Below are 12,785 nucleotides of genomic sequence, written 5' to 3'. Positions count from 1 at the left end.
CAGCAGAGAATGTTAAAGTCTGGTTTTAATTGGATGCTATTTGAAAAAGTTCTAAAATGTAAACATGAAATAAACTGTAGCTCCTCCTCAAGCATCATGTATTCCCTTGTTTCCATCTCTCAAACCTCCCTTGGGGGAAGCACGTGGAAGAGGGTCTCAGATGCTGGTCGTAGTGTCTTGAGTAGGTTTATACCAGGAGAGGCACCCTGTCAGGTTTCAAGGTCTTGAACTGTGTAAGGCTTTGCAAGTTAAAACCAGCACCTTGAATTGGACTTGGAAACATACAGGCAAGCAGGCCAGAATGGGTGTTCTGTGCTCAGACCATCTGGTCCCTGTGGTCAATCTGGCTTGTTGCTGTCACTAAGTGAAATGCTCCCAAATCTCTTCCCCACCCACCACTGGGACCGAGCCAACTCTGGAAGAACTGGGAGGCTCACATTTCCACTGTGGCTGGTGGTAGAAGTCGGGGTTACACTAATTTCTGTTTAGCTTCTTCCCCAGTGCCAGCCCCCCCAATCCTTCAACTGGAAGAATGTTGCACGCACAACAACAGCGCGACCTTGTCCTGGAAGCAGCCCCCTCTGTCCACGGTGCAAGTGGAAGGATACATCCTGGAGCTGGATGATGGGAATGGTGGTCAGTTCAGGGTGAGTTTTATGGGGGTCATCTGCAGGGTTGGGAGGTCAGAGCAGGAGCTCTGCGTATGCACAGAGTTGGGCATCAAGTCTGGGTGCAAGATGGTATCTGTGGAAAGCCAAAGGGACACAGATGCCTTGAACCCCTTTCCGGGACCGGTCTAAAATACCAGCCTGGTGATTCACATCCATCCTCATGAAAATGAAGGGGGCCCTGCTTCGTGACCTCCTCTGAGCACTGCGAGTTCCAGGGGCAGCCACTATACCAGGGGTGCAAAAAGTGCAGCTCGCGGGCCACTGGAGGCCACCCAAGCCTTGTCTGGCGGCTCTCAGACTCCCAGCATCTGCCTCCACCTAAAAAAGAGAGAGAGAGAGAAAAGGGTGAAGGACCCGTTCTAAGAACAGGCTCTATGTTTCCTGCCGTAGAAACCTTGTTCCTAGAATGTCCCTGGAGTGTCTTAGGAAGCTGTGCTTACAGGCACCTGCCAGAGCATCCTAGAATGCTCTGGGATGCTCTAGGAAGAAGACTTCTATGGCCGGAACCACACAGCCTCTTCCTAAAGCATTTTTTCCTCTCTTTTTCGGTAATTGGGGGTGGGGGGGAGGCTGCTTCAACACCTTGATTTATGGCATGCAACACATGCTGTTGCTGCAAGTCCAAGATCCGTTGCTGCTGGAGTGTATGGCGAGTGGGTGGGGGTGAGTGAGTGGTGGTGTGTGTGTGAATGTGTGCGAGTGAGAGTGTTTTTTCTGGAGGAAAAGGCTGAGCTGAAAACTTCATCTCAGCCCTAAAAACAACAGAACGTGGGCTGGCGGGGAGCATTTTAAGTATTATATGTTTGACACTAATGAGATACGTGCCATATTTTGCTCACCTTGCAAGTTGCAACCCCTTCCAAGCAATGGTAGATACTTTTAGGGTAGGAAGACGTTTGGCCGCTTGGTGAAGGTATTTGGCTGAACCGCGATTTGACACAAAGACTTCCTGGCTCGTCACCTGTGCTCTCAACTACTATGCTATGCCAACTCTTGGCTGCATTACACCACCTCTCCAGAAAAGTGGCAATTACTTTTTGGCCCGTTTCTAAACAGACGCAGGGCTGATGCGCAAATGTTGAAGGCAAATCGATCCACAGGATGTTTGAGCATCTGATGGCCATAGCTCAGTGGGAGACCATGTCCAGAAATCTCAATCCTTGGCATCTCCAAATGAAAGAATTGCAGGTGTGAGGAATTGCAGATACCTGATACTTTGGCCTGATAATGCTATGAGTCAGAGAAGCCAGGAGAAGGGGCAGTGGCTCAGTGGTAGAGCACCTGCTTTGCAGGAGGTCCCAAGTTCGATCCCCAGCATCTCCAGGTAGGGCTAGGAAAGATGCTTCCCTGAAACCCATTGCTGCCAGTCAGTGATGGCAATACTGGCCTAGATGGACCCAGGTTCCGGCAGCTTCTGATGTTCCTAAGCCAATCCTTGGCTGGATGATGGGCCGGTGCTTGACTCTCGCTAAGGCGGCTTCCTGTGTTTGGTGTTTAGGAGGTGTACGTGGGAAAGGAGACCATGTGCACCGTAGATGGGCTTCACTTCAACAGCACCTACAGTGCCCGGGTCAAGGCCTTTAACAAGACCGGGGTCAGCCTGTATAGCAAGACGTTGGTCCTGCAGACGTCTGAGGGTAAGTCACGGATTTTCCTCAGATAACTGGAGAGGCATTTACACATGCACACACACACTGTGTTTGCAGGAGGGGCATCTTCATATTGCTTACTGTGGCCACTTTGGCCTAGTTGATTTGCCAACTCCCAACAACTGGGAAAGAATGGAAGGCAAGTTTCTGAAGTGACCCCTGCTCTTTTTCCCTACCATTCTTAAAATATGCTGCACAAATGGCTGTGTTTTCTTGAGCATGCAGAGAATGTCTCAAGATCCAGAGAGGCTCTTTTCTTTTACCCTTGGGTGGAAAACAGCTCTCCCTATCTCTCTTGGCCCTCCTCTGCCCCCTCAGTGATGCAGCTAGGGCAGGTCCTTGGGGCTAAAGCGCATGATCCTGCAGTCCAGGCAGATGCTAACTGACCACCCAGAGAGCAGTAGCTGATGTAGCAGAGGCAAACAGGCCCAGTATCAGCCCCTTGGCTGGCATATGTACACGCGCATACATATGGATGTAAGTATTCCTATTGAGTATATGGAAAAGAGAATACTTCTGAAGCATAATGAACCACTGACAACCAAGCATGTAATACACATTGTTATTACACTGAAGATTTATTATTAAACTGAGAGGCAGTCATCTTAATTAAACAAGTTGCAGACTAGGAAGTGTTGCGGGAGGGACTGGGGGTGGGGGCGTCCCACCTTTGCGTTCCAGTCTTTAACCCATCGTTTCCCAACCGAGTGCCCTCCAGATGTGTTGCGTTACACCTCCCATAATCCCCCAGGCCGATTATGGGAGCTAATCCAACACATCTGGAGAGCACTAGGTTGAGAAGGCTGCTTTAGCCAAAGTCAGTCAGTATATATACCAGCCTTCTGTTAGTGGGTAGCAAGAATGACTAGGACCCTAGACAATGCCACTTCTTTGAGCATGACAGGCCCTGGGCCAATTAATCCCTTCCTGACGGAATGTGGGAGTAGCTTTCCTGGGGCGGGATGAAACGATGCACCTGTCCTATCTGAATAACATGTGACAAGTCACAGGAGAAGTCCCCACGCTCATGCTGCCTTTCCCTGGGGACAGACAGCACTGATCTAATCACGTCACCTGTCCTGTTCCAGGTGGGCTGTGAGTTTCCAGGAGCTGGGTGAGCTCCGGGGTTAATAGAAAGGATCAGCTGCAAGGAACACCAAGCTGGTCATGCTGGGATACTGCAGGACCATGGGCAGCTCCAAGGGGACAGCAGGAGTTGCTCCAGTGATGCCCCTTGTGTCCCCAGGCAGGGCCTGATCCTTGCCCAATCCTCAAGCAGGGGCAAGGAATTTCAAGAGGCAGCACAGTAGCTTCGAGACGTGAACCGTGGGGCTATCGAGGGCTAAGCGGCACGTGACGTTAAATACATAGTGTGGAGCTTATCCTTGCCATTTTGTTTACCTTAGTGTAAACATGCAGGAGGCTGATCCATATCGGGACCACTGTGCGCAGGTAGGGGAAGCTTAAACCTTCCCACCCAGCCACTTTTTTTCTCCAGATGCCCCCCCCCCTCACCATGGGCTCTAAAAAAAGAAAGAAAATAATTTCCCTTGGCACCAATGGAGGGTTTCTCATTTTTTAGTCCCTGGGGTGAGTGGAGGTGGGGGGGCAGATTTTGCAAAGGAATGTAGCTGGGTGGAAAGGTTTCAACCTCCCCTATGGTGGTCCCAATCCAGATCAGGTCCCCACACACTTACATAAGATAAACAAAATGGTGAGGATCAGCTGCATACTACATGTTTAAGGTAGCGTGTCATTCAGGCCGAAATGCCCACTGTTGGCCTTCTCCAGCGGGGAGGAGAACAAACAGCCCTCAAAGGCTATTGGGTTGATTCAGGCTCCCTCTTGGAAAGGGCCGCGCTCTGCGCCTCCACTCCTCGCATCAGAGTCTGGTCACTCGGCCTCCCCCTCTTCCTCCCCCTCCTCCTGCTCAGGAGCAAAGAGACTGGGAGCGCCCATGCAGAACCGCAGGCCAACTGAACGTGTGGAGTCACTGCTGGAAGTGCAGATCCCAGCAGCAGCAGCAGTGTGGAGAGCAAACCCTGGAAGGAGCATCCATGGGCAGTTACAGGTGGAGCCTAGGAAGCAGGGCCACACCGGCACAAGTTCTAGCACTCAAGCATAAGCCGAAGTCAGAGCCAAGGAGACCGGCAGAGGGATGCTGGAGCAACGAGACAGGCAAACAGCAGGGAAGAAGGGTGGGCAGGGAGATTATTTTCCATTATCGGAATTGTATATTTTGTGGATCTTGTTTATTATTTATTTAAAGTATTTTTATCCTGCTCCTCATCCCCAAAAGGCTCCTGGAGCAATCAGTCAGGAAAAAAGACAGTTCCTGCCTTTTACAATTTCAAAAGAGACAGCACACAAGGAGAAGCGGATGAGGAGGGAAGAGGAAAAAATTTTCAATGGAGCAAAAAGCACACTTGGTAGAGTGGAAAGCAAACTGAAACTGTGTCAGTGGGGCAAGGGAAGGAAAGTAAATGACACAGGAAATGGTTTTGAAATGGGACAGCCCCTTGTTGGTGCATATGCCACTGGAAAATGCAGTACCACCCCCACCCAGAATCACAAATGCAGTGCTGTTGTGATCACAATCTGGGTTGAACTTGAGGGACTGGATACAGTTTGTGAAGGAATTCATGAGGGGAAGTCATCTTTCCTGGGTACCAGTGATGCAGTGCGTGACTCCAGAGTTGCACCCCGCCATCCTCCCCGTTGTAAGGAATCCTGAGACGCATCTCTCAGATTGTGCTGTGCAGAAATGGTTTGTTGTTTCTGCACCATGAGGGCTAGAACGTTGCTCAGTTAGTAAAACGACAACAGAGAGCTAACTGGGGCTGTTCTGATCGCACCCTTGTCACCAGAGAAAATCTCTTGCCATCATGGGCAGTGGCTAGCATGAGCTTGTGGGATATATTCAGTGACTCCTCAGAATTTCTTTCCCAATGTCTTTAACTTGCAGACTGCAGTATCACTCACCTTTTATGGGAGTGTCTGAAAGGAAAAGGGGGTCCATGTGATGAACAGATTATGCAGACAAAAAGGAACTCCGTGTCCAAAACAATGATAAAATTGCAGTCAAAATAATGTACTCAAATTGGTCATTGCTAAAACAATGGTGTCCTGTTGTTTATTTTTCCACCAAAATCTCTGCTCCACCCCTTTGGCCAAATACTGGAGCAGGACATGGGGAAAGCCACCAGAGACCTGTGGGGGAAACAGTGGAGGAGAACCCCCTACCTGTTATAGACTCTTTCCTCTTCGGTAGCCTTTGAACGCATGTCTGTTGAGTGACTTTTGCTCTCCACGGGCGAGGAGCTTGCTCCACGTCTAACAGCAGCGGGGAGCTGCGGTGCCACACCAGGGGCCACGTGTTGTGTTGCGGGGCCATAGCCTTGCGTGGTCTGTGGAAGAGTCGCTTCCTCCCCCCCGCCGCTGCATTTACACAGGCACGGGCCTTGGTGCCCCACTGCTAGAATCGCGTCTCGGGGAATGGCCGAGGAACGGAGCTCTGACCCTGAGTTTGCCTTGATCTTACATTTAGACTCCGAACCGGAGGAGCAGGCCCTGACTTTCCCCGTGCCTCTGGAAAGGCTGCAGCTGCGTAGAGCGAGCCCCTTCTCTTCCACCCTTAACCTGCAAAACAGCTTTCCGGGGAGATCCTACTTTGAGCTCAGATCCTCGTCCCACCAAATGAGCTTGCACTCCTCTTTACAATCTCTGAATTCGGCTGGTGGGTGAGCCGAGCACGCCTGGCGTTACCTCTTGAGCTGCGCTTCTGGACGTCCCCCCTGTTTTTGTTTCGGGGTCCAGTTCTTGTTTTGTGGCTGGTTTGCTCTTGCTTCTCCTTCCTGGATTTTTATTGTTTCTGCCCCCCCCCTCCTGCTCCCACCCCTCGCCGCCCATGGCATCTGTGTCAGATGGGATCAAATGTTCTGTGTTGTCAACGGTCTGCTTTCCGCCGTGGAGGACGCGCCAATGACATAGACGTGTGACGTATTTGTTTCCGTGTGACGGGTTTGTAGACTGTCAAAGTGCACAGGCAAGCAAAGCCCTGGCTTCGTCAGGGAGGTCGCTGCTACTGACAGCCGGGCTTTGTGGTCATGGATCCATGGGGTAGGTTAATCTTCAATCCGGCAAATAATTTTTTTTCATACATCTACAAAGGACAAACAGCATTTAGAGGGTCGTTAAAACAATGACTAGATCCAATATTAAAGATATGAAATGATATTGTCACAGAAGATGCAGAAGTTATCATTGCATTACCCATCATTCAGTCAGGGCACTGTGTCTTCCCAACCTGTAGGGAGCACACACAACACATGCTGTAAGTCCAGCATCGCATGGATGCTGCTGGGGATGTAATTTAATCTGTGCACCCTGGGCATGGAGACTGATGGCTTCTCTCCCCCACTCTGGGCAGATAACCTTGCATGTTTTCTCTGCTTTCACCTTCTCCCATGGAACTCCCACAGCTGCCATTAACATCTATGGGAGAGGGTTACAGGCCTTCCATTGGGAAAACTGTGGAAGTGTGGCCAAAATGGCTCCCACCCTTGGTCACCAGTGTCTGGGGCAAGGGGCAGGTGTTGCCCCCAACCCAACAATGGCTCTGAATGCCACTTCCTTACTTTCTCCCACAAAAGTCAATGGTAGCCATCCATGGTTATGGGCGAAAGACAGCCCATGAAGTGGGTGGGTGTTTCATTAGCCATAGATGCAGGCCAGAATCTCAAAAATAAATAAAGTTCTCAGTTGAAGTCCTCATGAGAAGACATTTTCAGTGGACTTGCATCTGTGGAATGTCCAGGCCAGCCATGGCCAACCTGGTGTCCTCCAGATGTGTTAAACTGCAGCTCCCATCACTCAGCACCGGGTTGGGGAAGGCTGAGGCAGAAAGTCCTGTGCTCCAAGGCAGTGTTTCCCCCGTGTCAGTCCACCACGGATGAACCCCGTTCCCCTAGACCAGGGGTGGGCAGAAGGTAGATCAGACATTTGGGACTTCAACTCCTAGAAACCCCTGCCAGCATGGCCAGTGGTCAAGGATGCTGGAAATACTGCTTTCATCATTGGCCATGCTGGCTGGGAATGATGGGAGTAGCAGTCCAGCACATCTGGAGGGCACAAGGTTGGGGAAGGCTGTTCGAGAAGGTGTTCTGCACCTGGGGCTGAAATCACAGCCTTTGGCTTGCTTCTGCATTTGGCAGCATTAGTGGGCTACAATCAAGCATTGAATCTTAATTCAGGGCCGGCCCTACCATGAGGCAGAGTGAGGCAGTCGTGTCAAGTGGCAGAGGCTGGGAGGTGTCAGCAAGGTCTTGGGGGAGAGATGTGTGGGCAACATGGCCAGCTCTGTGCCCCCTCAGCTAGCCTGCTGCCTTCAGGTCTGGGAAAGGAGGTTGTCCCATTGCCAGTGTTGAAGAAGTCTCATTGGCCAGCCCATGGCTTTCATACATGGAATAGAAGAGGGTACCAGCTTGTCCTTTGCCTCAGGCAGCAAACTGTCTTGGGCCACCCCGCCTTAATTCCTGCACAGGGGCTGCCTCAGACAGCACCCATGCCACCTTGCGCTAACAGCCCTTCCCGTCGCACCTGCGCAACATTTTCAGATTCCTTTTTTTCAGATTCTCCCACCGCCACAAGCTTACGCTGGTGTAACCCCATTGGCATCTGCCTGACACCAACGTAAACCAAAGGAGAATAACCCCGACATATATCTTTTTTTGTTCCGTCCACCACCTACTTTGGAATGAGAAATGACGCAGCATTTAAGTTGCTGGGCCGCACCGAGGGGCCAAACAGTGTTCTCTTTTTTATATTTTCCCCATTGTGCTTCTCTGGGTTTCACATCTCATTGCTTTTGTGCAACTGGCTTTTGACATTTTCCGTTCCTGAATGTTTTGATCTTATGTCCGGTGTATGAAGAATTCATGACTCTGCCTGCTTCCCTGTATGTGGAGTTTGTATCTTTGGAGTAACCTCGTTTGAAGCTGGGTATGAGGTGTGTGTATTTGTGGTGGTGGTGGGGAGTTGGAGGGCTGGAGGGAGAGCGGAGACCTCACACCTAAACTGATACCTTTTGCTTCCGTTTGGGATAGTTATGGAGAAGTTGTATGATGGGAGAAAACCCAAATTGTAAAGTTCCCCATTTCCCAAGTTGATACAAGTCGAATTACATGTAAAAGGCCTCCGCTGAATTGCAGATAAACAGAGCAGTGCAGATTTCTCGCATCCACATGTAAAATTGTGCAACCAGAATTCAAGTCACAAATATATGCATACTAAATTATGCATACCGTTGCTTTAATTGGAAATGTCAGGGCAAGGGGAGAAAATTAAGGATTGTAGCCTATGTTAGTCTTACTTAAGTCCAATTCATTTTACTGGGTCTACTCTAAATTGGACTACCACTGAATACAACTGTATAAACTTAATTCTCAGGATACAAACCTCCATTCTATGCTAAGAACGTCAGGATAGCCCTGCAGCTCGTTTAGTCTCAGCATCCTGCTTCCGAGAGGCGATAACCAAATGCCTCTGGCAAGCCTGACAAGCAAAGCATGAAAGCCAACATTCCCTCCTTTGTCTTCTTGCCCCCTGCACCTGGTATTCTGGGGTATAAGTCCTCTGAACAAGTAGGTCCCATTTACATGTTTAATTGCTGGTTATAGCCCTCCCTGTGGATTTGCTGAAAAGCTGTGTCAGTCACTGGCCATTATCTCACCTTGTAGCAGTGAACTCCATAAACTCATTTTATTTATTTTATTTGTTATATTTATATGCTGCCTTGACTGTAAGGCAGCATACATGACCTTCCTCCTCCTCCTCCTCTCCATTTCATCTTCCCAGCAACCCAGGTTAGGCTGAGAGTGAGTGACTGGCCCAGTCACCCAGTGAGCTTCATGGCTGAGTGGAGACTAGAACCCAGATCTCTGATGTCCCAGGCCAACACTCTAACCACTACACCAAACTGGCTGTGTGAAGGAATACTTGTGTCTGTCCTGAATCTGGTGTCAGTTGATTCCAGTGCGTAACCTTGAATTCTAGTACGATGGGCTCATATGGCAAATGCGATGCACATGGCGGTGAAAAAATTCTAACTTCACATAGACCCTGATGAGGTCTGAGCTGGCAGTGACTAAGACAGAGCTCTTGGGGTTGTGATGGATAGCTCAGCGCAAGCCCAGGGTGCGGCTGCTGTGAAATGGGCAAATTCCAGGATGGAGATCTTTAGGAAAGGAATCGAAAATAAACCTGCCAATATCATAATGGCCTTATAGAAATCTACGGTGTGACCATACTTGGAGTAGTCTGTACAGTTTTAGTCAAGGCATCTGTAGAGCTAAAAAGGTTGCAGAAAAGGGCAACCAAAATGATCAAGGGACAGGAGCAATTCTGCTAGGAGGAAAGGAGAGTAAGGGGAGACATGATAGAGGTGTACAAAATGATGCACAGTGTGGAGAAAGTGGACAGGGAGACATTTTTCTCCCTTTTTCATAACACTAGAACCCAGTGGGGTCATCCCATGAAGCTGAATGGTGGGAGATTCAGGACAGATCAAAGGAAGGGCTTCTTCGCACAGCGCAGAATTAAACTATGGACTTCACTGCCACAAGAAATAGTGATGGCCACCCACATGCACAGTTTTAAAGATAAATCTATCAATAATACACCCCAAAACTAATGTTCTGTACTAGTCATGATGGCTATATATTGCCTCGAGTATCAGAGGCAATGTGACAATACAGTTTGCTGGGGAATACAAGTGGGAGGGCGCTGTCACAAGCTGTCCTGCTTGTGAGCTTCCAAAGAGACATCTGGTATTTATGATTTGATTTGATTTATACCCTGCTTTTCTACCAAGGAAAGTGGTTGGCCACTGTGTAAACAGAATGCTGGACTAGACAGGCCTTTGCTCTGATCCAGCGGAGCTTTTCTGATGTTCTTAAGCCCAGAGGCCCATGGAATGCACACAGCTCTGCTTTTACACCAGGCCTTCTACTTTTTGAGTGACTCTGGCAATCTGTTTAGGCAGCTCCTTTCTGCAAGTGCTTCCACTTTATTTCTGTCACATGAGTCCAGTTGCTGTTTCTTGGTGTTGACATGTGAAATGTAGTATCTCTTTATAGGTTTTGAGACTCAGTCGGGACCTTTCTCCCAATTAGGCAAGTATTTTCCCTTGACTTCAGTGGTGTTTTCTTTGTGTTGGTCACTCGTTTTCCCCCTGACTTTCTTGTTTGTATCTGTCAAAGGGAGGCACTTAGTGTTGAGCCCAAGAAGATGTCTGTTCTGGTTTGTCCAGATTTGTTTGTAACAACCTTGGATGTGGGGAGAGAGACATCCCAAGAAATTCCAGGAAGTGATTTCAAAATGAGAGAGACTAATTATAGCTGGAGGCCCCAAGAATTGGTTCAGTGGAGAAAGCAGACATTAGGCTTCTATGAACAGACAGGATGCTTGCTTCCCCAGTCTCCTTCATTCATGTCAATGGGGGAAATTCCACACACGCCTCCTTTTGCACTCCTGGAGCTTCCACCCTGCTGTTTCATACTGGCCCTGTGGATCCCCTGAAAGGTCAGGGCTTCCCAGGGGCAGAGAAGAAGGATCCAAATCTCAGCAAATTAGGGTTGAACTGGTCTGATCAAGGCAGCTGGCCAAGGGCGGGGTCAGGCAAATGATAGCTCAAAGTGCAAGGAGACATCCACACAGGTTTGGACAGAGAAACAGGTATTGAGGGGGATGAGAAAGTCTATAGGGGAAAGTTTATGCAATCAGGAAGCAAAGCAGGCAAAGGCAAGGCCAATCAAGGATCCAAGTCTGTGAGCAGCATGTGATAAGTGTTCCGTAGCACAAAGTCTGCGGGAAGGAAGGGGAAATTGATATACTGATGGGAAAAGAGTAGTGACCAATCACAGTGAGGTGGGCAAAGCAAAGCAAAGAGCCACAAAAGTTTCTTGGGTCTCAAGAGGTCTAAGGGGCTTTCCACAGAGGTGCAGTTGCTCAAGGCTGCAGCTAAGCATCATTTGAGCCACTTGCCCATGGCTATTAAAGTGGAAGCACCACTTGGCTCAAGGGCATTTAGCTAATATTCATGTATGTCTCATATTTATATCCTGCCTTTCTGCCAAGTAGCTCAGGGTAATGTACATGGGGGTTGCCCCCTCTCTTTCCTCACAATAACCCTGAGAGGTAGGATACTTTTAAAGTTTATTTTACTTATTTTTTTAAAAAAAATAGTTTTTGTTCTATTTTTTATCTTTTTAAATGAAATAAACAGTACCAACAACCTAATCGGTAACTACAGTTTCCCAACAATACAGACATAGCAATAACAAAAAAGAGAAGAAAAAAAAAGAAAACAGAAGAAGGAAAGGAAAAAAAAAATCCATTACACACCAACTTCAAATCCCATTCTACTTATTATTATTATTTATTTATTATTTATTGCATTTATACCCCGCCTTTTTCCCTCTTGCAAGAATTAAGAATTATACCTATAACACTGGCAATATTACAATTCAACAGAGCATAGCTAATCAACCTTACATTTCAATATTCTATCATCAATCTTATAGCAAGGAAGCAGGCCGACAATTAATTTCCAGTAACCATATATTGCCCTTCAGTTAACATATACAGTAATTATAAAGCTTAACAATTTAACCAGTCAAAAATCTTACTAACCAGTCTCATAATAATGATAATAATAGTAATAAAAAAGAAAGGAAATTAAAAAGGATAAATAATAATAATAACAAATCACTAATAAATTTTATAATATTATATAATAATAACAACCTTTCAGCAATCACTAATGTACTTTGTACTAGATATATAAATGAGTGTGCACATTTCTATACACCCTCAAACAGTAAATTTAAGTACAATATATCATATCCATTTTAAAGAGAAAGGATTTAAAAAAAGAAAAAGAAAGAAAAAGAGGCCTAACCTAAATCTTACAGACTAAACATGGCCAGTTAACAAAACATGTTTGTAGATTCCAGTTCATGGAGTGGGACAGAAATCTCACGCATTTTTCCGTATAGCCATGCCTCCGCCATTTCGTGATTCAGAAACTTCTTTATCTGACCTTCAGAAAAAATGCAAAATGTAGCAGGATATTTTAAGTGATATTGTAAGTTCATTTGTTTTGCCAAATTTTTCACCTTGATAAATTGCCTTCTTTTATCAGCAACTTTTTTGGTGTAATCCGGAAATAACTTTATCTTGTTTCCAAAAAAGATTTCCGCCCCCTCTTGCCAAACTCAGGATATAATTTTTTGTGGAGATTCTTGCAAATTGGACTATAATCGTATGACCAGTCCCTTTGGCATTTGGCGCACGGAATGCCTGCTCAATATCAAGTAAATAATCAGATGGCACAGGGAGTATCTCGTGCAAAAGCTTATCTACAAAAGTAGACAAATTTACATAACTAGGTAGATCTTTAATACCA

General features: G+C 47.3%; 1 protein-coding gene across 4 annotated transcripts in view; it reads left to right on the top strand.

The window, feature by feature from the left end:
* TRIM9 (tripartite motif containing 9) overlaps window positions 1-12,785 on the top strand; it is a 90,328-nt gene that overhangs the window by 62,717 nt on the left and 14,826 nt on the right. For 2 of the 4 annotated variants that reach the window (XR_014787799.1, XM_084834518.1), the window contains exons 6-7: window positions 490-647; window positions 2,170-2,308. Coding sequence is in view for 3 of the 4 variants with exons in the window: in XM_084834518.1 (XP_084690644.1) it covers window positions 490-647; window positions 2,170-2,308 (297 nt within the window). In the remaining variant the exon portion in view is untranslated. Of the gene's footprint in view, window positions 1-489; window positions 648-2,169; window positions 2,309-5,867; window positions 6,057-9,513; window positions 9,520-10,455; window positions 10,492-12,785 lie in introns of all 4 variants that reach the window. The other 2 variants (XM_084834539.1, XM_084834531.1) reach the window with 2 other exon arrangements.

This window comes from Heloderma suspectum, chromosome 1 (assembly GCF_057233095.1).
Source record: "Heloderma suspectum isolate Gila_16-S chromosome 1, 16-S_ref, whole genome shotgun sequence".
Classification (NCBI taxonomy): domain Eukaryota; kingdom Metazoa; phylum Chordata; class Lepidosauria; order Squamata; family Helodermatidae; genus Heloderma; species Heloderma suspectum.
This window is presented reverse-complemented; position numbering and strand designations above follow the sequence as displayed.